The following is a 27,562-nucleotide window of genomic DNA, read 5'->3' as shown; positions in this document are numbered from 1 at the left end:
GTGTCTTTATAGCAGCATGATTTATAATCCTTTGGGTAAATACTCAGTAATGGGATCTCTGTGTCAAATGATATTTCTAGTGATAGATCCGCGAGGAATAGCCACACTGTTTTCCACAATGGTTGAACTAATTTACACTCCCACCAACAGTGTAAAAGCATTTCTATTTATGCACATCCTCTCCAGCATCTGTTGTTTCCTGACTTTTTAATGATCGCCATTCTAATGGGTGTGAGATGGTATCTCATTGTGGTTTTGATTTGCATTTCTCTGATGACCAGTGATGAGCATTTTTTAATGTGTCTGTTGGCTGTATAAATGTCTTCTTTGAGAAGTGTCTCCTCATATCCTTTGCCCACTTTTTGATGGGGTTGCTTGATTTTTTTCTTGTAAATTTGTTTAAGCTCTTTGTAGATTCTGGATATTAGCCCTTTGTCAGATGGGTAGATTGCAAAAATTCTCTCCCATTCTGTAGGTTGCCTATTCATGCTGATGGTAGTTTCTTATGCTGTGCAGAAGCTCTCTAGTTTAATCAGATCCCATTTGTCAATTTTGGCTTTTGTTACCATTGCTTTTGGTGTTTTAGTAATGACGTCCTTGCCCATGCCTATGTCCAGAATGGTATTGCCTAGGTTTTCTTCTAGGGTTTTTATGGTTTTAGGTCTAACATTTAAGTCTTTAATCCATCTTGAATTAATTTTTGTATAAGGTGTAAGGAAGGGATCCAGTTTCAGCTTTCTACATACGGCTAGCCAGCTTTCCCAGCCCCATATATTAAATAGGGAATCCTTCCCCCGTTTCTTGTTTTTATCAGGTTTGTCAAAGATCAGATGGTTGTAGATGTGTTGCATTACTTCTGAGGCCTCTGTTGTGTTCCATTGATGTATATATATACACACACATATATATACACACACATATATATACACACACATATATGTGTGTGTATATATATGTTTTGGTACCAATACCATGCTGTTTTGGTTACTGTAGCCTTGTAGTATAGTTTGAAGTCAGGTAGTGTGATGCCTCCAGCTTTGTTCTTTTTGCTTAGGATTGTCTTGGCAATGCAGGCTCTTTTTTGGGCCCATATAAACTTTAAAGTATTTTTTTCCATTTCTGTGAAGAAAGTCATTGGTAGCTTGATGGCGATGGCCTTGAATCCATAAATTACCTTGGGAAGTATGGCCATTTTCACAATTCTTTCTAACCATGAGCATGGAATGTTCTTCCATTTGTATTTCGTTGAACGTGGTTTGTAGCTCTCCTTGAAGAGGTCCTTCACATCCCTTGTAAGTTGGATTCCTAGGTATTTTATTCTCTTTGTAGCAATTGTGAATTGGAATTCACTCATGATTCGGCTCTGCTGTCTGCTATTGGTGTACTTGTGAATTTTGCACATTGATTTTGTATTCTGAGACTTTGCTGAAGTTGCTTATCAGCTTAAGCAGATTTTGGGCTGAGATGATGGGGTTTCTTAAATATACAATCATGTCATCTGCAAACAGGGAGAATTTGACTTCCTCTTTTCCTTATTGAATATGGCTAACTAGAAAAAACAGTGTAGAGAAGATTTTAAATGACCTGATGGAGCTGAAAACCATGGCACGAGAACTACGTGAGGCATGCATAAGCTTCAATAGCCGAATCAATCAAGTGGAAGAAAGGGTATCAGTGATTGAAGAACAAATTAATGAAATAAATCAAGAAGTTTAAAGAACAAAGAGTAAAAAGAAATGAACAAAGCCTCTAAGAAATACGGGATTATGTGAAAAGACCAAATCTACATTTGACTGGTATACCTGAAAGTGACGGGGAGAATGAAACCAAGTTAGAAAACACTCTTCAGGATATTATCCAGGAGAACTTCCCCAACCTAGTAAGGCAGGCCAACATTCAAATTCAGGAAATACAGAGAACACCACAAAGATACTCCTCAAGAGAGCAACCTCAAGACACATAACTGTCAGATTCACCAAGGTTAAAATGAAGGAAAAAATGTTAAGGGCAGCCAGAGACAAAGGTCGGGTTACCCACAAAGGGAAGCCCATCAGACTAACAGTGGATCTCTCGGCGAAACTCTACAAGCCAGAAGAGAGTAGAGGCCAATATTCAACATTTTTTTTTTTTTTTTATACTTTAAGTTCTAGGGTACATGTGCATAACGTGCAGGTTTGTTACATATGTATACTTGTGCCATGTTGGTGTGCTGCACCCATCAACTCGTCAGCACCCATCAATTCGTCATTTATATCAGGTATAACTCCCAATGCAATCCCTCCCCTCTCCCCCGCTCCCCATGATAGGCCCCGATGTGTGATGTTCCCCTTCCCGAGTCCAAGTGATCTCATTGTTCAGTTCCCACCTATGAGTGAGAACATGCGGTGTTTGGTTTTCTGTTCTTGTGATAGTTTGCTAAGAATGATGGTTTCCAGCTGCATCCATGTCCCTACAAAGGACGCAAACTCATCCTTTTTTATAGCTGCATAATATTCCATGGTGTATATGTGCCACATTTTCTTAATCCAGTCTGTCACAGATGGACATTTGGGTTGATTCCAAGTCTTTGCTATCGTGAATAGTGCCGCAATAAACATACGTGTGCATGTGTCTTTATAGCAGCATGATTTAGAATCCTTTGGGTATATACCCAGTAGTGGGATGGCTGGGTCATATGGTACATCTAGTTCTAGATCCTTGAGGAATTGCCATACTGTTTTCCATAATGGATGAACTAGTTTACAATCCCACTAACAGTGTAAAAGTGTTCCTATTTCTCCACATCCTCTCCAGCACCTGTTGTTTCCTGACTTTTTAATGATTGCCATTCTAACTGGTGTGAGATGGTATATCATTGTGGTTTTGATTTGCATTTCTCTGATGGCCAGTGATGATGAGCATTTTTTCACGTGTCTGTTGGCTGTATGAATGTCTTCTTTTGAGAAATGTCTGTTCATATCCTTTCCCCACTTTTTGATGGGGTTCTTTGTTTTTTTTCTTGTAAATTTGTTTGAGTTCTTTGTAGGTTCTGGATATTAGCCCTTTGTCAGATGAGTAGATGGCAAAAATTTTCTCCCATTCTGTAGGTTGCTTGTTCACTCTGATGGTAGTTTCTTTTGCTGTGCAGAAGCTCTTTGGTTTAATTAGATCCCATTTGTCAATTTTGGCTTTTGCTGCCGTTGCTTTTGGTGTTTTAGACATGAAGTCCTTGCCCATGCCTATGTCCTGAATGGTACTACCTAGGTTTTCTTCTAGGGTTTTTATGGTATTAGGTCTAACATTTAAGTCTCTAATCCATCTTGAATTAATTTTCGTATAAGGAGTAAGGGGAAAGGATCCAGTTTCAGCTTTCTACTTATGGCTAGCCAATTTTCCCAGCACCATTTATTAAATAGGGAATCCTTTGCCCATTTCTAGTTCCTCTCAGGTTTGTCAAATATCAGATGGCTGTAGATGTGTGGTATTATTTCTGAGGACTCTGTTCTGTTCCATTGGTCTATATCTCTGTTGTGGTACCAGTACCATGCTGTTTTGGTTACTGTAACCTTGTAGTATAGTTTGAAGTCAGGTAGCGTGATGCCTCCAGCTTTGTTCTTTTGACTTAGGATTGTCTTGGCAATGCGGGCTCTTTTTTGGTTCCATATGAACTTTAAAGCCGTTTTTTCCAATTCTGTGAAGAAAGTCATTGGTAGCTTGATGGGGATGGCATTGAATCTATAAATAACTTTGGGCAGTATGGCCATTTTCACGATATTGATTCTTCCTATCCATGAGCATGGTATGTTCTTCCATTTGTTTGTGTCCTCTTTTATTTCCCTGAGCAGTGGTTTGTAGTTCTCCTTGAAGAGGTCCTTTACATCCCTTGTAAATTGGATTCCTACGTGTTTTATTCTCTTTGAAGCAATTGTGAATGGAAGTTCATTCCTGATTTGGCTCTCTGTTTGTCTGTTACTGGTGTATAAGAATGCTTGTGATTTTTGCACCTTAGTTTTGTATCCTGAGACATGGCTGAAGTTTCTTATCAGCTTAAGGAGATTTTCGGCTGAGACAATGGGGTTTTCATGTCATCTGCAAACAGGGACAATTTGACTTCTTCTTTTCCTAACTGAATACCCTTGATTTCTTTCTCTTGCCTGATTGCCCTAGCCAGAACTTCCAACACTATGTTGAATAGGAGTGGTGAGAGAGGGCATCCCTGTCTTGTGCCAGTTTTCAAAGGGAATTTTTCCAGTTTTTGCCCATTCAGTATGATATCGGCTGTGGGTTTGTCATAAATAGCTCTTATTATTTTGAGGTACGTTCCATCAATACCGAATTTATTGAGCGTTTTTAGCATGAAGGGCTGTTGAATTTTGTCAAAAGCTTTTCTGCATCTATTGAGATAATCATGTGGTTCTTGTCTTTGGTTCTGTTTATATGCTGGATTATGTTTATTGATTTGCGAATGCTGAACCAGCCTTGCATCCCAGGGATGAAGCCCACTTGATCATGGTGGATAAGCCTTTTGATGTGCTGCTGAATCCGGTTTGCCAGTATTTTATTGAGGATTTTTGCATCGATGTTCATCAGGGATATTGGTCTAAAATTTTCTTTGTTGTTGTCTCTGCCAGGCTTTGGTATCAGGATGATGTTGGCCTCATAAAATGAGTTAGGGAGGATTCCCTCTTTTTCTATTGATTGGAATAGTTTCAGAAGGAATGGTACCAGCTCCTCCTTGTACCTCTGGTAGAATTCGGCTGTGAATCCATCTGGTCCTGGACTTTTTTTTGGTTGGTAGGCTATTAATTGTCACCTCAATTTCAGAGCCTGCTATTGGTCTATTCAGGGATTCAACTTCTTCCTGGTTTAGTCTTGGAAGAGTGTGTGTGTCCAGGAAATTATCCATTTCTTCTAGATTTTCTAGTTGATTTGCGTAGAGGTGTTTATAGTATTCTCTGATGGTAGTTTGTATTTCTGTGAGGTCAGTGGTGATATCCCCTTTATCTTTTTTTTTTTTTTTTTTTTTTTGAGACGGAGTCCGCTCTGTCACCCAGGCTGGAGTGCAGTGGCCGGATCTCAGCTCACTGCAAACTCCGCCTCCCGGGTTTACGCCATTCTCCTGCCTCAGCCTCCCAAGTAGCTGGGACTACAGGCGCCCACCACCTCGCCCGTCTAGTTTTTTGTATTTTTCAGTAGAGACGGGGTTTCACTGTGTTAGCCAGGATGGTTTCGATGTTCTGACCCCTTTATGATTTTTTATTGTGTCTATTTGATTCTTCTCTCTTTTCTGCTTTATTAGTCTTGCTAGCGGTCTGTCAATTTTGTTGATTTTTTCAAAAAACCAACTCCTGGATTCATTGATTTTTTGGAGGGTTTTTTGTGTCTCTATCTCCTTCAGTTCTGCTCTGATCTTAGTTATTTCTTGCCTTCTGCTAGCTTTTGGATGTGGTTGCTCTTGGTTCTCCAGTTGTTTTAATTGTGATGTTAGAGTGTCAATTTTAGATCTTTCCAGCTTTCTCTTGTGGGCATTTAGTGCTATAAATTTCCTTCTACACACTGCTTTAAATGTGTCCCAGAGATTCTGGTATGTTGTATCTTTGTTCTCATTGGTTTCAAAGAACATCTTTATTTCTGCCTTCATTTTGCTATGTACCCAGTAGTCATTCAGGAGCAGGTTGTTCAGTTTCCATGTAGTTGAGCGGTTTAGATTGAGTTTCTTAGTCCTGAGTTCTAGTTTGATTGCACTGTGGTCTGAGAGACAGTTTGTTATAATTTCTGCTCTTTTACATTTGCTAAGGAGTGCTTTACTTCCAATTATGTGGTCAATTTTGGAATAAGTGTGATGTGGTGCTGAGAAGAATGTGTATTCTGTTGATTTGGGGTGGAGAGTTCTATAGATGTCTATTAGGTCCGCTTGGTGCAGAGATGAGTTCAATTCCTGGATATCCTTGTTAACTTTCTGTCTCGTTGATCTGTCTAATGTTGACAGTGGAGTGTTGAAGTCTCCCATTATTATTGTATGGGAGTCTAAGTCTCTTTGTAAGTCTCTAAGGACTTGCTTTATGAATTTGGGTGCTCCTGTATTGGGTACATATATATTTAGGATAGTTAGCTCTTCCTGTTGAATTGATCCCTTTACCATTATGTAATGGCCTTCTTTGTCTCTTTTGCTCTTTGATGGTTTAAAGTCTATTTTATCAGAGACTAGGATTGCAACCCCTGGTTTTTTTTTGTTCTCCATTTGCTTGGTAGATCTTCCTCCATCCCTTTATTTTGAGCCTATGTATGTCTCTGCATGTGAGATGGGTCTCCTGAATACAGCAGACTGATGGGTCTTGACTCTTGATCCAGTTTGCCAGTCTGTGTCTTTTAATTGGAGCATTTAGTCCATTTACATTTAAGGTTAATATTGTTATGTGTGAACTTGATCCTTCCATTATGATATTAACTGGTTATTTTGCTCGTTACTTGATGCAGTTTCTTCCTAGCCTCGATGGTCTTTACATTTTGGCATGTTTTTGCAATGGCTGGTACCGGTTGTTCCTTTCCATGTTTAGGGCTTCCTTCAGGGTCTCTTGTAAGGCAGGCCTGGTGGTGAGAAAATCTCTAAGCATTTGCTTATCTGTAAAGGATTTTATTTCTCCTACACTTATGAAACTTAGTTTGGCTGGATATGAAATTCTGGGTTGAAAATTCTTTTCATCTTAAAAGATGTTGAATATTGGCCCCACTCTCTTCTGGCTTGTAGAGTTTCTGACGAGAGGTCTGCTGTTAGTCTGATGGGCTTCCCTCTGTGGGTAACCCGACCTTTCTCTCTGGCTGCCCTTAAGATTCTTTCCTTCATTTCAACTTTGGTGAATCTGGCAATTATGTGTCTTGGAGTTGCTGGTCTTGAGGAGTATCTTTGTGGTGTTCTCTGTATTTCCTGAATTTGAATGTTGGCCTGCCTTACTAGGTTGGGGAAGTTCTCCTGGATGATATCCTGAAGAGTGTTTTCCAACTTGGTTCCATTTTCCCCCTCACTTTCAGGCACCCCAATCAGACGTAGATTTGGTCTTTTTACATAATCTCATACTTCTTGCAGGCTTTGTTCATTTCTTTTTCTTCTTTTTTCTTTTGGTTTCTCTTCTTGCTTCATTTAATTCATTTGATCCTCAATCGCGGATACTCTTTCTTCCAGTTGATCGAGTCAGTTACTGAAGCTTGTGGATTTGTCATGTATTTCTCGTGTCATGATTTTCATCTCTGTCATTTCGTTTATGACCTTCTCTGCATTAATTATTCTAGCTATCAATTCTTCCACTCTTTTTTCAAGATTTTTAGTTTCTTTGCGCTGGGTATGTAATTCCTCCTTTAGCTCTGAGAAGTTTGATGGACTGAAGCCTTCTTCTCTCATCTCGTCAAAGTCATTCTCTGACCAACTTTGATCCGTTGCTGGCGATGAGCTGCGCTCCTTTGTAGAGGGGGAGATGCACAATTATTTTTTTGAATTTCCAGCTTTTCTGCCCTGCTTCTTCCCCATCTTTGTGGTTTTATCTGCCTCTGGTCTTTGATGATGGTGATGTACTGATGGGGTTTTGGTATAGGTGTTCTTCCTGTTTGATAGTTTTCCTTCTAATAGTCTGGACCCTCAGCTGCAGGTCTGTTGGAGATTGCTTGAGGTCCACTCCAGACCCTGTTTGCCTGGGTATCAGCAGCAGAGGTTGCAGAAGATAGAATATTGCTGAACAGCAAGTGTACCTGTCTGATTCTTACTTTGGAAGCTTCCTCTCAGGGGTGTACTCCACCCTGTGAGGTGTGGGGTGTCAGACTGCCCCTAGTGGGGGATGTCTCCCAGTTAGGCTACTCAGGGGTCAGGGACCCACTTGAGCAGGCAGTCTGTCCGTTCTCAGATTTCAACCTCCGTGTTGGGAGATCCACTGCTCTCTTCAAAGCTGTCAGACAGAGTCGTTTGCATCTGCACAGGGTTCTGCTGCTTTTTATGTTGTTGGTTTTTAGCTGTGCCCTGTCCCCAGAGGTGGATTCTACAGAGACAGGCAGGTATCCTTGAGCTGCTGTGAGCTCCATCCAGTTCGAGCTTCCCAGCGGCTTTGTTTACCTACTTAAGCCTCAGCAATGGCAGGCACCCCTCCCCCAGCCTCGCTGCTGCCTTGCGGTTAGATCGCAGACTGCTCTGCTAGCAATGAGGGAGGCTCTGTGGCCGTGGGACCCTCCCGGCCAGGTGTGGGTATAATCTCCTGATGTGCCTGTTTGCTTAAAGTGCAGTATTGGGGTGGGAGTTACACAATTTTCCAGGTGTTGTGTGTCTCAGTTCCCCTGGCTAGGAAAAGGGATTCCCTTCCCCCTTGTGCTTCCCAGGTGAGGCGATGCCTCGCCCTGCTTCAGCTCTCACTGGTCGGGCTGCAGCAGCTGACCAGCACCGATTGTCCGGCACACCCTAATGAGATGACCCCAGTACCTCAGTTGAAAATGCAGAAATCACCGGTCTTCTGTGTCACTCGCGCTGGGAGTTGGAGACTGGAGCTGTTCCTATTCGGCCATCTTGCTCCACCTCAACATTCTTAAAGAAAAGAATTTTCAACCCAGAATTTCATACCCAGCCAAACTAAGCTTCATAAGTGAAGGATAAATAAAATCCTTTACAGACAAGCAAATGCTGAGACATTTTGTCACCATGAAGCCTGCCTTACAAGAACTTCTGAAGGAAGCACTAAACATGGAAAGGAACAACCAGTACCAGTCACCCGAAAAACATGCCGAATTGTAAAGACCATAGATGTGATAAAGAAACTGCATCAACTAATAGGCAAAATAACCAGCTAACATCACAATTACCGGATCAAATTCACACATAACAATATTAACCTTAAATGTAAATGGACTAAATGCCCCAATTAAAAGACACAGACTGGCAAACTGGATAAAGAGTCAAGACCTATTGGTGTGCTATATTCAGGAGACCTATCTCACGTGCAAAGACACACGTAGGCTCAAAATAAAGGGATAGAGGAAGACCTACCAAGAAATGGAAACAAACAAACAAAAAAAAAAAGCAGGGGTTGCAATTCTAGTCACTGATAAAAAAGACTTTAAACCAACAAAGATCAAAAGAGACAAAGAAGGCCATTACATAATGGTAAAGGGATCAATTCAACAAGAAGAGCTAACTATCCTAAATATATATGCAACTAATACAGGAGCACCCAGATTCATAAAGCAAGTCCTTGGAAACTTACAAAGGGACTTAGACTCCCACACAGTAATAATGGGAGACTTTAACAACCCACTGTCAATATTAGACCAACGAGACAGAAGGTTAACAAGGATATCCAGGACATGAACTCCGCTCTGCACCAAGCGGACCAAATAGACATCTACAGAACTCTCCACCCCAAATCAACAGACTATACATTCTTCTCAGCACCACATCACACTTATTCCAAAACTGACCACATAGTTGGAAGTAAAGCACTCCTCAGCAAATGTAAAAGAACAGAAATCACAACAAACTGTCTCTCAGACCACAGTGAAATCAAACTAGAACTCAGGATTAAGAAACTCACTCAAAACCATACAATGGCATGGAAAATGAACAACCTGCTCCTGAATGACTACTGGGTAAATAATAAAATGAATGCAGAAATAAAGATGTTCTTTGAAACCAATGCAACAAAGATACAACGTACCAGAATCTCTGAGACATATTTAAAGCAGTGTGAAAAGGGAAATTTATAGCACTAAATGTCCACAAGAGAAAGCAGGAGAGATCTAAAATTGACACCCTAACATCACAAAATTGAAAGAACTAGAGAAGCAAGAGCAAACAAATTAAAAAGCTAACAGAAGGCAAAAAAATAACTAAGATTAGAGCAGAACTGAAGGAGATAAGAGACATAAAAAAACCCTCAAAAAATCAATGAATCCAGGAGCTGGTTTTTTGAAAAGATCAACAAAATTGATAGACTCCTATAAAGACTAATAAAGAAGAAAACAGAGAAGATTCAAATAGACACAATAAAAAATGATAAAGGGGATATCACCACCAATCCCACAGAAATACAAACTACCATCAGATAATACTATAAACACCTCTATGCAAATAAACTAGAAAATCTAGAAGAAATGGATAAATTCCTAGACACACACACTCTCCCAAGACTAAACCAGGAAGAAGTGAAATCTCTGAATAGACCAATAACAGGCTCTGAAATTGAGGCAATAACTGATAGCCTACCAACCAAAAAAATGTCCAGGACGAGATGGATTCACAGCCAAATTCTACCAGAGGTACAAGGAGGAGCTGGTACCATTCCTTCTGAAACTATTCCAATTATTAGAGAAAGACAGAATCCTTCTTAACTCATTTTATGAGGCCAGCATCATCCTGATACCAAAGTCTGGCAGAAACACAACAAAAAAAAAGAGAATTTTAGACCAATATCCCTGATGAACATCAATGTGAAAATCCTCAATAAAATGCTGCCAAACCAAATCCAACAGCACATCAAAAAGCTTATCCACCACTATCAAGTTGGCTGCATCCCTGGGATGCAACGCTGGTTCAGCATACACAAATCAATAAACATAATCCATCACATAAACAGAACCAACAACAAAAACCATGATTATCTCCATAGATGCAGAAAAGGCCTTTGACAAAATTCAAGAGCCTTCATGCTAAAAACTCGCAATAAACTGGGTATTGATGGAATGTATCTCAAAATAATAGGAGCTGTTTATGACAAACCCACAGCCAATATCATACTGAATGGGCAAAAACTGGAAACATTCCTTTTGAAAACTGGCACAAGACAGGGATGCCCTCTCTCACCACTCCTATTCAACACGGTGTTGGAATTTCTGGCTAGGGCAATCAGACAAGGAGAAATAAATGAACTTTATATTCTTACAGTCTCACACCTGTGTTTAAACAATTGCTTGACTTAATGCATTCAATAAAGACCCCTAAATAGGATGGGGGGGTGGAGAGAGACAGGGAGGGAGAGAGAGAGAGGGAGAGAGTCAAGAAAGTCAACTGGTGAATAGCAGAAAGGGGACTGGGGAACAAGCAATTCTTCCACTATTTGTTGTCTAGCTCAACATAGTCAGCTAATATAATCCAGCTAGTTGTTTCTGCTGCCTAGGAAGGTTATTTGGATTTTCCAATGGGCACTGTCTTGATATGTGATCATCCATAGTCCAGAGTCTCACTCTCATCTTGGTAAATGCAGAGACATAATTGAATCATGACACCCAGAAATGGTCAGGCTCTTATTCACTTGCTCAACTTTACCTACTATAAAATATATATACCACTTATATATAGGGGAGGTGATGATAATTCCTTTCCAGGGATTCAGATACACAATTCCATAATTTAAAACATCCCATTAATGATATCAAAATCCATAGAAAGCCAAATTAACTTCCAGATTTCTTGGTTACTATGGAATTTCAGCAAAAGAACCTTTGGAAGGCCTAGCCAATTTCCTTTTAAGGAGAGCTCTCAACTTGCTTTTATTGTATACACACATACCATCTTGTGTATCTCCTTTATAGCACTTGATCTCAGTTTATAGTAAATAATGTATTTTTTCTAATACAAAGTAAGTGTTCTGCAGAGATCTTTTCTTGTATAAACATAATTCCAATTCTTATCACAGTACTGGACCTATAGTAAATGCTCAGATTGTTGAATAAATGAATTTATATTCTACTAGAAAGAGGGTTATGCTAAGCTCCCCTGATATCCAACGTCAGGAGTAGAAACGTGCTAATATGTGCATTTGTAGTGCCCTCTTATTTTTTAAGTCTTATTGAAAACAATTTTTGTTTGTTGGACACTTTTTATTTATGATTATTATTCAATTAAATAAACTACAGCTTTCTGTGTATACAGGAACACATACCTTATTACGTTTTGCTATCAGTTTTCACTAGGCTGTGCATGTTCCTATTTATATTATAGAGAAATACCATATCTTAAATATTTTTGCAGATAATCTCAGACATCAAGGTATATTTTATTAATTCAAACACCACAAGGTGACTCTATTTGTAAGTTATTGGATGTGAGATGGGGGAATATGAAAAGTGTCAACTTACTCACCACTCACTGGTCTATACAGACTTCACTGACAATGATAAAATATCAGACGCAAATTGGGAGTCCTCCAAAAAAGCAGCATTTCATGTTTTTTTAAAAAAAATATTTCACTCATATAAGTGTGAAAATGACTCTTAGAAAATTTAGGGGGACAGCAAGTCAGATGAGGAAAGTATATTCAGTGATATCTGCATACCTTGGCACAAGATATAAACAAGGAATTATGCTGAACAGAAATTCTCTACTTTACCTCCTTTATTTCAGCCACTACCAAGTTTCATATTTAGAAAAATCATATTGTATGAAAAATATATCACTTCATTTATGTTTTCTAGTATCTCAATAATATATGTGAAAATTCTCTTATAAAACATAATGGGTTATGTTTTGAGTATGCTTTGGCTGCAAGTGACAGAATATGCAAAATAAATAATGAATCTATTTATAAATTTCTCATGAGTAGAAATTCAGAGACTATTTCACAGTTACCGATGAGCCAGTTCAGCTCTGTCCATCATCTGGGTCATCTCTGGGTTTACCTTGTCTTTTCCTGCATGGAGGCAAGATGGCTGCTTCATCTTCAGTTATTTTTCCTTCACAACATGCAAAAACAGGAAAAGAGAGGCAAAGCTTTTACTTTGTATGTGTCTTGATCAGAGAAAAAAATCTTTCCTAGATGCCCACTGTATACTTCCCTCAGGTTCCATTAGTCAGCTCTAGGTTACATTGTCTTCTTTAGTTGGCTTATTTCAGAAGAGGGAAATAAAAGCACTTAAACAGAAATATGAACAAAGGTGTCTTCTAATGATGAGCTTTCTGGCCTATAACATTTTCCTTATGGCTAAGGAAAAAAAGGTTCAAGTGATGCTGCATTCATTATTGTATATAATGAGAGACATTTGGGTAAAAAAAGCTAGGGTTTCTTGAGCTAGATTTTGCTACTTCCCATGAAATATTGGAAGCATCACTTCTAAGCTCATTTGAGACAGTGCTATGATCTGTAACAACAGCAATTATTACTATCATACATTTCATTAAATCTTTCTAACACATTTCTTAGGGACACTTTTATTATTATGAAACATTTATTTTTGTTTGTTTGTTTTTGAGACAGAGTTTCACTCTTGTTGCCCAGGCTGGAATGTAATGTCACGACCTCAGCTCACTGCAACCTCCGCCTCCCGGGTTCAGATGATTCTCCTGCCTCAGCCTCCCGAGTAGCCGGGATTACAGGCACATGCCACCATGCCGGGCTGATTTTTGTATTTTTAGTAGAGACTGGGTTTCACCATGTTGGTCAGGCTGGTCTCAAACTCCTGACCTCATGATCCGCCTACCTCTGCCTCCCAAAGTGCTGGGATTACAGGCATGAACCACTAATAGTAAAGATTTAATTATTATTGAAATATATTCAATTCTCAACATGATCGGTTATTGTTTAAACATTTTATAGGTTTCATTTTACATTTCATATCATTATGAATTTATCACTGCTCTTAGGGACTTACTTTGTGTACCTTTTTGGTATGACTGCAATGTGGGATCACTACTGCTTATATACTTTTTCCATTTTCATTCTGTTAATTAGTTCTAATGTACAATACAAATAGAGAACAAGAGAACACTTAGGTAAGAAATAATTAGTATTATGATAGAAAATTCTTATACATCAAAACACTTAAAAAACCATGTTTTTTCCATAGGGAATTGTTGAAATAATTAAAAACTAAAATATTTGATCTTTGGGTGCATCCTTCTCATACACTTATATATAAAAAAAGTTTCTTTACTCCTGTAAAAGTAATTCAGGTTAAAAATTATAGTTTTAGAATATCCATCTTTTCTTTTACAAACTAAGATGGAGTATCATATGATTCTGTCTGAAGTTTCTATAGCTTGTTTCATTGTCTCCCTGGGACTTAACAAGCACATCTTATGAATGAGCATTAGATACAAGCATTTTTATATGTCATTTGAATAAATTTATATCTCTACCTGTTGTCTGGAAATATGAAAAATGTTTGCTTTCTTCGGTATGAATATTAAATGTCTCCACTGCAGTGATTATAGCTGTGTTTCCTCCTTATAAAATAATATTGTCAACATTATTCTCTTACTCCAAAAACAGTACACATTTCTATGAACAAAAAAGCCTGGGTTTAGGGGTTTAAATAAAATGGAGTTCTTTCTATAACATGTATAGAATTTAGGGTCACTTCCACCACTAATGTGTTCATATGAATAGTAATTGCCATAAAATTGTAGTTTCAAGTTTCTATGAGCAAATACATAACTTTTTATATACTTAAATTTGATACTATAATTTTTACAAATTTGAGTAAAAGTTCTCATTCATGCCACTATTACATACTTTGCAACCTTTTTCATAACTCTTTATTGGTGATTTATAGTTGCCAATAAAAAAATTACACTGCTGATTTTATTCAACTGGTCCAGGACTTAGTTCTTAACAAATACCTATGGCCATAGTTCATACAGATGACATTTAATTTCCCAGGGGACTTCAAGAAGTGATGAAAAACAAACTACAAATGTATCCTCCCTTTCCTTCTGCACCCACCTAGGGCTCCTTTGCCGACCAGGCCCCCTGTGCCCTGCCAACATTCTGCCTGCTGCAGCTACTCTGGGAGTGCTTTTCCCTCCCTGAACTGCAGCTTTCAGAAACTGCTCATTCACTGGTGAATCAGGTCCCACCGGGGCCCTTCCATTTGACTTGTGGTGTATTTTTTAAAGTGATACCTCACTACATTTAGGAATAAATGAGTAACCCTATAACCCATGTTTAGTGTAACGTTTCTTGGCAATGAAAAAGTGAATAAAACCGAATTGATTCTATGACATAAATGTACCACTTGAAACACTTACTCTGCAGTATTACTGTAAGTCAACATTTCCCATTAACCACCATAGTTAAGCAAGTCCAAATTCCTGCTATGCTTCAAGGGTATGGCATAGAATTATGAGACTGAGTTTTAGTACTAAAATAAAGTTATTGCATAACATAGTTAAAAACTATGTTCTCCATGAGAAAATTATTTTAAAACCAGATTTGAAACGAACTTAAAATATTTTAATAATAGAACAAAAGTAAAAACAACTAATTAAAAAGATGGTATTTCTGAAACATCCTTAGTGATTAAACATTTAATTTCATTTTAACTAAACTACTTAGAATATTATTTTTTTATTTGAAAAGCTAGTATCAAAAGAGATTTATTTTCTCCTCTGTTGAGCATGTTATCTACACAATATAAGTCAAATCACTTAGTTAAGGATGCTTGAAAATGAGTTCAGTGTCTAGCAGAAGTCTTTCTGTTTTATACATAATAAATGATCTTCCTGTGCCACCTAAATCCCCACTAAATACATGAAAAATAATAAAACAAATGCACCTGTAAGAAAAAATATGACTTCTCAGAGTAATTTCACTAAGTTAAAACTTTTTCATTTGCTTATGACTTTTGAGCCTTCTACAGTAAGACAAATGAGATAATTTCATAGCCCTCTGTATGTTACATCTTTGTTAGAAATGAGTTTCATGTCTGATTAGGTAACTTTGTATTCTTTTTGGAAAATGCACTGGTACTTTACTTTCATTTGTTTGTTTTGTTTTATGTTTGCTACAGTAACGTTATTAAGCCAATGAAAGCCAAAATAAAAGACATGTAAGGCAGGAAGAAAAACTCCAAGGAAAATATATTGCTGGAAATTAAATTACCCATTTGAAAGCTAAAAACTTGAAGAGCTGAATATTAACTAAATTTCATAGCAACAAGGATTTTGCTTGAACAAAATCTCTGATAGTTCACATTACTCAGGACAGGTAAAAGAAGCAAAATTAGTTAGTATAAAAATGCCAGGTAAATGGGAGCAAATTTCTTCATCTTTACCTGACTATCTGGTAGCCAAGCACTTTAAGTATTAAATGGAAACTTGTAGATTTACAATTACATTCATTGGCATAGGGTTTACTATGTTAATTCAAATAATAATTATATGAATAACTTTTTGTGAGGTTTATAGGACCTTTGTTACTTGGAGTCACAAAATCTGTCCAGGAATACGATAAACTTGACTGTGGTGTGACCATTTCACAGTAGGTTAAATGTCCAGTTGCCATATTCTTAAAGCCCAAAGCTATGTTTTCACTGACAAATTTAAGTTTGAATTATTTGGATCATTTTCTAATGTGAGCCATAAAAGCAGATAGCATAAATGCTTAAATGTGCTTTTTTGCATTTCTACAACCTAAAACCAGTTTGGTTGAAAAAAAAATAAAATTTAACAGCCTTTAATTTGTCATGTAGAATCTGATACCATGTGCATTTTATTACCTCCATATATTTATCTAAGTGAAACATAAAATGGTTGTAATAATGGAGAATTTAAAGTAGCTTTTGCACATGAGCAGTAATGCTAACTAATATGGTGAATAAGGGCTGAATGTAAATTCTCAGAATTTCTGTTTCTTGTGATATGTTTGCTAAAGTGAGTATATCTTGGATAACTGATAGAAACACACATAATCCTAATTAAGCTGTGAAGAACTTTGATGGGCATAATGTAAATACAAGGAATAATCATTTCTATACAAGCCAAAGCCTTGTGTGTATGTGTGTGTGTGTGTATATATATATATATATATAAATTTTCAAACTACAATACAGTGTACATTAAATCACAGAACCTGCCAAAATATAAACCCATATCTCTTTGTATGCTGGATTAAGACTCTGGTATTCTCATCTATGCATTCAGAGATAATCTACGTATGGAATAAATCAGTATAATCAAATATCATCGGTTCCTAATTGATTCTACCTCATTTATAGCTCTTGAATTCAACCCGTTTTCCATTTCTCTTGCCATTTGGTTAGGCCTTCAATTATATTTTATATGAATTATTCCAATAATTACAGTTCTCTTAATGACACCAGCATTTCAACCCTCCAGCCCATTTTTGTGTTCCTGACAGATTTGTTTGCCCATAAAACAAAGTTCATCATGTCACCCCTCTGCTAATAAACTTCTGTCAGCTTCTTAATCCATAAGATCAAGTCTAAAACCATTAACTTGACTTACGTGTTCTGAAACAGACCGTACCACACTTGTTAGTCTGTATTCAGCCTACTCTTAAAATCATACAGCACTCCCAAAGGTGCACAGAACTTGTCTCTTCTTCCTTCTCTGCTTGCCTTCTACTACTTATTCATTCACATGCTACCTTTTATTCTAAAGCTTGCGGGACTCTTGAGATAAAATTAGTTGAATCATTGAAGTGTGTTCCTCCTACAATAGTTGGCTCATATTTCATTTAGAAATTATATTTATTATATTTTATAATAGACCAATGTTTTTATGTTCAGCTTTATTGAGGTACAAATCACCTGAAAATTACATATATTCAAGATTTTTTTTACTACTTTTTTATTTTAGTCATTCTGATAATGTGGGGTGATATCTCATTGTGGTTTTAACTTGTATTTCTCTAAAAGCTAATGTTGCTGAGCATCTTTACATATTTTTTTTCCATCTGTATATCTATTTTGGTGAAATGTCTGTTTATGTCTTTTCTTTCTTTCTAATTAAATTGTTTGGGTTGTTTTTACTGTCAAATCATCAGAGTTCTCTATATATTCTAAATACTAGTCCTTTGCTATGATGCATTCATACCATATATTACTACTCAGTGATAAAAGAAACTGTTGATACATGAAACAACTTGGATTGAATCTAAGTGAGAAATTCAAATGCCAAAATTTGCTTATTATATAAGTCCACTTATATCCATTCTTGAAATAAAAAAAAAATTATAGGACTGGATGACAGATTAGTGGTCATCAGAGTAAAGGAAGGAGTGGGGGCAGGTGGAAGTGGATGTGGTTATAAAAGGGCAACATAAGGGAACATAAGGGAACCTTGTGGTGATGGGAATGTTCTGCATCTTGACTGTATCAATGTCAGCACTGTGGTTGTCCTGTTGTACTAGTTTGCAAGATATTTTCATTGGGGGAAACTGTAACAGGCACATTGGACTCCTCCGTGTTACTTTTTACAACTGCACCGGAATTTAAAATTATCTCAAAATAATGTCTACTTATTATTCTCCAGCTTTATTAAGGTATAATTTACAAATAAATATTGTATATATTCAAGATGTACAATATTATGTTTTCATATATTGTGAAATAATTATCACAATGAAGCTAATTACATATCCATCACTTCATAAAGTAACTTTTTGTGGTGAGAATACTTAAAATCTACTTTTCTAGTTAATTTCAAATATGTAATACATTATTTTCCCCCTTGCTACCATACATTAATTATAGCCATCATACTGTACATTAGGTCTCCAAAACTTACTCATCTTATAACTGTAAGTTTGTATCCTTTGACCAACATTTCCTTATTTCCCCCATCCTTGACCCCTGATAACCATAGCTGTACTCTTTGCTTCTATGTATTTGACTTTTTTTGATTCTGCATGATCTCAAGTGAGATCATGTAAGATTTGTCTTTATGTTCTAGTTTCCTTCACTTAGCATAAGGTCCAAGAAGTTCATCTATGTTGCAACAAATGGCAGGATCTCCTTTTTTAAGGCTGAATAATATTGTGTGTGTGTGTGTGTGTGTGTGTGTGTGTGTACATATATCCACTGACAGACTCTTAGATTGTTCATTCATCTTGGTGATTGTGAATAATGCTTCAATGAACATAGGCGTGCAGACACCTCTTTGAGGTACTGATTTCACTTCTTTGGGGTATATATACAGAAGAGAGATTGCTGGATCATATGGTTGTTCTATTTTTTAATTTTTTTAGGAAACTTAGTACTGTTTTCCATAATGGCTATAGAAATTTATATTCTCACCAACAGTATACAAATGTTCCCTTTTCTCCACACCCTTGCCAGTACTTGTTATCTGAGGTGTTTTTGAAAACAGCCATCCTAACAAAAAAAGAGGTGATATCTAATTGTGGTTTTGAGACAGTATAGGGAAGAGACTCAGTCCTGGCAAATAAAGGACATAATAACCAAGATCCCAGTGAGCCTCACATGTCCAGGCATACTCCCTCCACTACGTTCCTGCCTCTCTTAACAAACTGATATGCCCATAAATTTATAACATTCTTAGCTCCTTGGGGACAAAGGTAATTGCATTTATATTTGTATCTTTAGTGCTTAACACAGCGAATGTTCTCATTAAACTTTTGTTGAATTAATGAATGAATCCTGGAAGATCTGGAGAAAAGAATAACACAAAAATGTTATTAGGAAGTTGCTGAATATAGAAAGACTGTTCCAACAGTCATAACGTATTCATTAAGAATGTCTTCAGACCTCTTTGTATAAACCAATCTTTTTCTCGCCATCTACAGAATGATATGTTTTTCATCAGAATGATAAATCTCAATAGTAAAATATTTTAATTTTACATGACTTCAGTGTATAAATTTACAAAAGAATATTGATTCTATAAAATAGACATTTACATTAATTTAATATAGATGCATATGTAGATACAGGCCCATAGATCTTGTCATTACATGTTTACCTCCTACCGATCTCACCAGCTATCATCTATTTACATCTGCTCACATATATGAAACCCGGCCATAAACTAAGTCAAATATTCTCTGGAAAAGATTAAAGATTCATGGTGCTAGAATCCTATGAAATTTATGCTGACCTTCAGATTACTGGCCTGAATATGACTGATTCATGAAGGGATTGTGAATTTTGTAAGCAAATAAAACCTTGTGAGAGCCTAAACATTATTGACTATGTTTAGATAGATAATATAACATTACTTTGTATTTTATAATTTTATATCAGAGAACTCTGCATAATAATAAGCACTCTATTGGGTTTAACATAGCATAATAATAAGCACTCTATTAGGTTTAATGTCATTTTCCAAACCAATAATAGGCTTGAACTAAGTAGTAAGGCCCTTCCCAAATGTCTTTTTAATTGTCAAAATGTTTTACATTCTAATGTAAGAAGCAGATATCAATATTTATAAGTTAAACAGAATACTTCAATTTGATATGAGAGACATACTCGAATACCATAACAAAAACTTCTTTGTTTCATTTCTATGTGTGAAAATGTCTGTCACTTACATGTATTGTCTTCTAATTGAGGGCATGATCACTATTAGAACTATGTATAATCAAATATTGCATTTTTTCACAAGAGCAAAGTTTCAAATCTAATACTAGATAATATAAAAATCTATTTGACCTTTGTAAAATTACATTCAGTGATAACAAATTTAATTACCTGGCACAAAAAGCCAAAAATACCATCAAGTCATAGAAGAAAATAAATTTTGAGTCTTTTACTTTAAGATTAAATACTGAAATTATTTTAATTATATTTTCTTTGCAACTTTTATTGATATAATATTATTACATTCTTAGTTATTTTATTCTATATTAGTTCTTGAAATAACTAAAAAAAACTTTATGCTGTATCATAATTTCCCACTATTGCACACTCTTCACTTGTTGCCTAAGAACAAGCTAAGAATCATGAGCATTAAAACCATTTTTTAAAATGTGATGAACCAACAAAAAATTAAAGGTGCACTTGAGTCTGCTAGATCAACACATTCTTATAATCCCCTCAAGGCCATCATACAGTTTGGCACCAACATTAAAGCTTTGAAAATTATATGACCATCTATTACATTTTAGATGTCACATGTCCTCAGACCTTTTCTATTATAACACAAGACAGAGTTACATCATTTTTTAAAAGATCCCTCTGTTAATGATAGTTGTCTAAGGTGCTTCTTCCTTTTCTTTTTCAGAATGAAGAACAAATTTTGGTATTTTGAGTTTGGCACATCTGAAACTTTCTCAGCCACCTGCAAGAAGCTACATGAATCTGTAGAAATAGAAGTAAGAAAAAAATGAATTCTCTTTTGTAATACAATGAAATGGCTTGAGCTTGGTTGTTGGTATGTTTGCATTGGAGCCCATGGAATGAAATATATATTAGCAATCCACAGAGACTTACTCAAGATTTTAAATTGTCATTTCTTTCACTCATTTGGAATACAGCACTATCTGACATACTAAAGTTAAGTGTAGATATGGGTTGTTTTATGATAGTATAAAAGAATAAGAAGTGGAACACAACTTTGGAAATCGATGCAGTTGTTACTGGGCATAGTGCAGCTAGAAAGGTGTAAGATAAAAGCAGTTGAAAAGAAAAAAGTTGCAGAATACATAAAAAATATTATTTTGGGGTCTCAATATCGTATAACCTTTAAAACACAGTTTGCTAAAATTGTACTTACTTTTATGAATAAAGGTTAAAAAGTATACTTTTCCATTCCATTCCCATTCATTAACTAGGTTTTCTCAGTTTCCAAGGTTGCCATTTCCCCATTACATTTATAGAAAGTGGAAACGCCAAGAAAGAGAGCAAAGATAGCAAGAAAAGACACATTTTAAAAAGACTTGGAGCAAACAGGTCTATAAAAAAAAAAAAGACATTGTAGGACTCAAAATTTTGGAGAAATATTATAAAAGAAAATGACTTCGTTATATTGAGAGATTTTTAGGGGTTAAAGAAAAAAGAAAAGTTGTATTTTGATAAATGATACAGACAAAACCAGAAGAACAGAATTATGAAACATGAAACATTTAATGACTAGTTAATATAAATTGAGAAACATTGGCTTCAACGCTTTTCATTTTAAAAATAAATGCAAAAATTTGCTACTGATACCTAAATCATTAGTTGCTTATATTCAGGTAATAAGTTTGGTAAACAGAAGTAGTTATGGACCACATAATGGCCTGACTAGGTTCTTCAATATCCTAACTTTCCAATTTGCTGTTATTAATAATACTACTACTCTCAGTGTAACCTTTTAGCACTTTTATCTCATCATGATTGGTAAATATAATTATTAGAATAGATGGTCACTGAATGGGAAAAAAACCTTCATAACGGGATCAGATCATAACCTTTGAAAGGAACATAATAACAGAGGTGAAGGATTTGGGTTCAACATGGACTTTCTGTTATTACTATTTAGGATGATATATCTGTGTATATGTATATGTACACATATAACTGTATACAAAAATGATATATATATAAAACACATATATAACTATATACATGTATACCTATGTAACTATATATGTACTAGTTACATATTTAGTTATATATTATATATGACATATAACTACATAAATATTTAGTATATATAGTTATGTGTCATATGTATTGTTATATACATATAAATATTTATATGTATATATATTCAATAAAACATATACATTCCCCCTTTACTCTGAGAATCACTTTTTTTTTTAAAAACTGCTTTATGTACTAGATTTTGAGTATTTCTTAACCTCAAAAATTATGCTCAAATACAATTTGCAGCAGAAACTGAAAAGTTTTAGAAAAATTAGAAGTATGGCTTTGGTTGAATATACATGGAGATCCTGAATCCTCCTGCACCTCCCTTTACTTTATTCTACCCTTGAGCACAGATTGAAAAGCCGTTGATCTATAAAATAAGATTCTATGTATCACGAAGTAAAAAAAAAAAAAAATCTTTAAGTGTTGTATTTACAGCAAAATATTTTGAATGAAAACACATTTCAAAATGGTGATTTGTAATGTGATAAATAATGATAAAATTAAGTGGTTTGGATCCACAGAGCTTGAGATCTTAAACTATTTAGAATGTTCTCCAAGAAATCTGGGCCTGTAGAACTAAGTTATGTTTCTTGGAGTGCTGTTTCCACTTACTCTCTCAGCCTGGCCTTCTAGTTCTGCATCCCTGGCTTATTTTGGGTGCTATTACATAATATTTATAAATCACAGCCGGCACTGTGTGCATGCCCCCTTGTATTTTTGCATATCTTGGTGTGTGTGTGTATGTGTGTGTGTGTGTGTGTGTGTGTGTGTGTGTGTATGAATAGCAAGGCAAAATCTGCTTCTCTGCTCACTTTTTAATGAATCCTGTCTATCATATTAGCAGAATATGCCTTTCTACCCTCAAGGTTAGTTTATAATTAAATATAACAAAAACAGCAATTCGAAGATTTGATTCTGTTTGTTGTTGCTTCCTATTTGTCCTAAAATTATACCTACTATGGTTTGAAAAATATATAACAGAATAAACTACTTCAGTAAAAACAGAACCTCCAGCAATAGATACATGTTTTATAGGCAGCTTTTTCAAAATCAAACTCTCTTTTGTGTGTCTTTTTTATTTAATATTTCTCTTTCACATATGAGTTCCTTCCAAAGAGGGCAAACATTTGGGTATATATGAATATCATGGAATAATAGTTAAGATTTACCTATTATTAACTGCTTCACAGGTGATGCTAAACAATGCATATATATTATTTGATTTAGTCTTCATCAAAACCTTATGATACTATTATATCTCCATTGCAGAGATAAACATTTTCTTCAGTAATTTAAGAGAAATAAGAATTATGTTGCTACCACAATGTTTAAATCTAATGAGCAAATTGATTGAAAAAATATATATTTACATATATATGTAGAGTTAATGATACACAAAGTAGAATTTTTTAAAGATATTCATTTATCTTCTAACTTTATTACAAAAGATAAAAATAAATTTTTTAAAGTTACAAGAAATTTTTTTTTTTTTTTTTTTGAGACGGAGTCTCGCTCTGTCGCCCAGGCTGGAGTGCAGCGGCCGGATCTCAGCTCACTGCAAGCTCCGCCTCCCGGGTTTACGCCCTTCTCCTGCCTCAGCCTCCCGAGTAGCTGGGACTACAGGCGCCCGCCACCTCGCCCGGCTAGTTTTTTTTTCTTGTATTTTTTAGTAGAGACGGGGTTTCACCGTGTTAGCCAGGAGGGTCTCTATCTCCTGACCTCGTGATCCACCCGTCTCAGCCTCCCAAAGTGCTGGGATTACAGGCTTGAGCCACCGCGCCCGGCAAGAAAATATTTTAAAACCAATGTTTATATTAAAGTATTTAGGGCAGGGGGTGAAATGTGTGCCTAAGAAACTCAGGTCAGCATTTGGAATTGAAGATACAGAGTTCATGAATGTTTAGTCTGCTCAGAGTACTGGGCAAAGTTAATGAGAGAATAAGAAAGCCTATTCTATAGATATTTCAGTCTTTTGGTTGACAGGGAGACTGGGAAAGATGGTAAATTTTAAAGCCAAGAATTTCCATCCCCAAATACTGATTTATTGTAATTATTAAATACCCCTAGAAACCTAAATGATCTCGAGAATTAATAAATGGCATGAGTAGCATCAAAAACACAAAATAAATTAGCAGGATTCAAAAGACAATTGCTCAGCAACCTGGAAAACAGAGTTCTTAAAGGCAATAGCCAGAATTCCCAAGCACAGTCTCTGCCCCATGTGTCCTAATACCGAAATTACCTATAAAATAATGTTTTAGGTTTCATGGAGTAAAAATAGAAATTTTTATCTGATATAGACATAGAATCAAACCCACTATGGAAAAAAATTACAGTTTATCATTAATTGTATCTCATCACATTTACCATCCACACTCCAAAGTTCTTTACATGTTTTAAATAGTCCTATCAACTGACATGTTAAGTGGATCTGAAACACTAAAGTCACATATAAAGCTTGTTTTTAACACCTCTGTACAATGTGACTCAGGACTCATTTATTCATGACGATTAAAACACACTGGCAGAAAAACTGAAACTGTCTTCTTTTCTTTTAGACAAATTTGTCTCTGGAATAAGATCTTCCATTTTAAAACTGAAAAGAGTGGACAATGGCATCACAGCCTTGCACTCTATAAATAGCTCCCATAGTACTATATGTTAACGACCTTTTTTCTACCTAATAAAAATACTCAGGATTTATTGACTAACTGAGGCTGTTAGCTTTTAAGCTTTTATATTCTTTTCCTCTGTAGCTACCTTTTTAAAAGTCATAAATCTCAAAGGGAATGAAAATATTATCTGACACAGTACTATAACTTGTTTATATTTCATAGCCTTCACCTCAGCTTTTATTTTCATGCACTCAACTGGTGTGCTACAATTACTGGTCTCCATCAGAACCAGCACTGAAATTTTCCAGACTAATGAACATAACGTTAAAGCAAACAGAGGAAGGTAGCCTGGGGTCAAGAACAAGTGGAAACAAATCATTAATAAATAGCAATTTATTTAAGTACATTGTCCTGCTCTCAAAGGAACATCAATGTTCTTCATCAGTCCTTGTTCTTTGCGACTCTTTCAGAATTTTTTTTTCACTTCTCAGAGAGCTACTTACTCTGTTTCCCTAAAACTAAACATGACAAGACTCTGAAGAGTGAAAACATGAATAATGGCATACACTGATGTTTTTCAATTGTCACATGTAACTCAGCTGGTTCATTTTTTTTTTTTTTTTTTTTAAAGAAGCCTCTTTGCAACATGCTCTCCTTTTCTGCAGATGAACAAAGGAATCCTCCTTCACTAATTCTGGAAGTAACTTGTCACAGTGGGGTTCTAAGGCCTAGTCAAATAATTGTCTTAGTGTACTACCTGCTGTGTTCAATATTGAGTGAAAATGGAAGCCAGGCCCCGACTCCAGCTTATTTCATGATTCTTCTGTTATTTAAATGATTTTAGTCAGTTTGGGGGAAGCCAGACCTTTATAAATTAACAGCAGGGAAATACCAAAGGTGTCAGATTGCATATTTATCATCTTTTTCGTGTAATACTTAAATATGTATTAAGAAGTGACTGACATAAATTAGGCAGATTTCAGAAGCCACAGGCCGTGGCTTGTAGAGGACCCCCTTCTGCTTGACATTTCATCCTTGTCAAAGATCAAATTATTTTAATTTAGGCTGCAAATTATAAGGAATGAAGACTTCTTTGTGGGAATTCCCTGTGGTAATCTGACTTTTGTTGTTAATGCTGCTTGTCAGTGTGCAAAAGATATAATATGCATGCAAATAAGGTTAAAAAATATGTACTATCTAATTATCCAGCCAGTACATTCCACTTGAAGACAGTGGGAGGCCTGACACACAGTATGTGTTTGATTCATTGAGGCCTGCAGGGTATTTACACAAGATTACTTTTAATTATGAAATTAATATCTGTTTATCTAGAATATATAGCGGTAAGTGAGTATACACATGACCAGAATTCTTTAGTAAAAAGAAATCATCTTAATTTAGCACAAGAAAAGGAGGAAAAAAGCACTGCTTTCTGGGGGGGGGGGGGGGGCATCATCCAGATCTTGGTTTCGCCCTCATTGAAACAAATTAAATGAAAACTTGGCACTTTCTCTAGAATTTGTTTCTACCCCTGCCAAGGAGTCTCAAGATGTGTTTCTTTATTTCACAGTTTTTATTTTTCGGTGAACAAGATGCAATCCTAGCTTCACTATGATGAGGCGAATGTGGAAAAAGAGAGGGCTTTTTTTGTTTTGTTTTGTTTGTTTTTCACCATTTTCATGGAACGCTGTGTCTTCTGAGTTCAAAAATCATGACTGCCATGAGAAATGATGAAGTTAGTGTCAATAGCTTTTCCTGAACTAAGACATAGCAAATGAAATAACGCCACTGTAAATACATTTCAGTTTAGGAAATGCATATCCCTCACAAAATTCTTTAAAAAACAAAGTGCTTTTATCTCTTTTCATATTCACTTATAATTGAAAATGGGATAATTTCTAGAATGTATAATAATAACTAGCATTTTAGAAAGACAAATGAATAAATAGTAATTTTAAAAATACAGAATAGTCTTGTCACTGTCCACATATGTCCATTAGTGGAAATGAATGGAAAATCCCAAAAACTAAAAAGTGACCACTCTGAATATAACAAAACATTGTTAGTGAATTTTACATTTTTCATAATCATCAGGGTGTTTTGTCACCAGGAATTTAAGAAAAATTGGGCTGATTAACCTTCTTTTTTAAAAAACCCATTTTTGCAGCAGCTATAAAATCATGCTGGATTGAAGGTCTTTTAACTGCTACTCCTATTTCCCTCACTCAATCTGCCTGGTCCTCTATATTCATTTGGACAACTGTGCCTCTCATGGCCTTTGACATCTGCTTAGGACTTCATCTAGTCCAAGAAGTCATCCTTGGTAAATTCAGTGTGATTGAAATCTCTTAGAATCACTGTTTTGAATTTTACTTTTTTTTTTAAACAAGTCTTTTAAGCTACTTCTTTCTTTGCCCCAAAGGTGTGAGACCAGGAGGCATCAATTTTGTTTCTTTACTTTCCCCCAATAGTACCTTGCAGTGTGTTCTAAATAGGGGCAATCATCACAATTTCTTCCTAAAATTTGACCATAGTTTCCAGAATTAACCTTTGTGTAACATATTAGAAATTTGCAGCTGGTCAAATATATATGCAGATACTAACAAGTCTCTCCCAAAGGTTTTCTACAAACAAAGATATACTGGTGACTTAATTTGATCATTATT

The 27,562-nt window shown here is 35.8% G+C and overlaps 1 protein-coding gene across 1 annotated transcript in view; it reads left to right on the top strand.

Moving 5' to 3' along the window:
* Positions 1-27,562, top strand: part of DGKB (diacylglycerol kinase beta) — a 774,912-nt gene that overhangs the window by 557,755 nt on the left and 189,595 nt on the right. The window contains exon 20 of the mRNA XM_033193061.1: positions 20,930-21,020. Coding sequence (XP_033048952.1) covers positions 20,930-21,020 — 91 coding nt within the window. The remainder of the gene's footprint in view (positions 1-20,929; positions 21,021-27,562) is intronic.

Source organism: Trachypithecus francoisi, unplaced genomic scaffold, assembly GCF_009764315.1.
Source record: "Trachypithecus francoisi isolate TF-2019V2 unplaced genomic scaffold, Tfra_2.0 Lachesis_group4, whole genome shotgun sequence".
Lineage (NCBI taxonomy): Eukaryota > Metazoa > Chordata > Mammalia > Primates > Cercopithecidae > Trachypithecus > Trachypithecus francoisi.
Note: the sequence above shows the minus strand (reverse complement) of the source record. Positions and strands in the feature narration are given on the sequence as shown.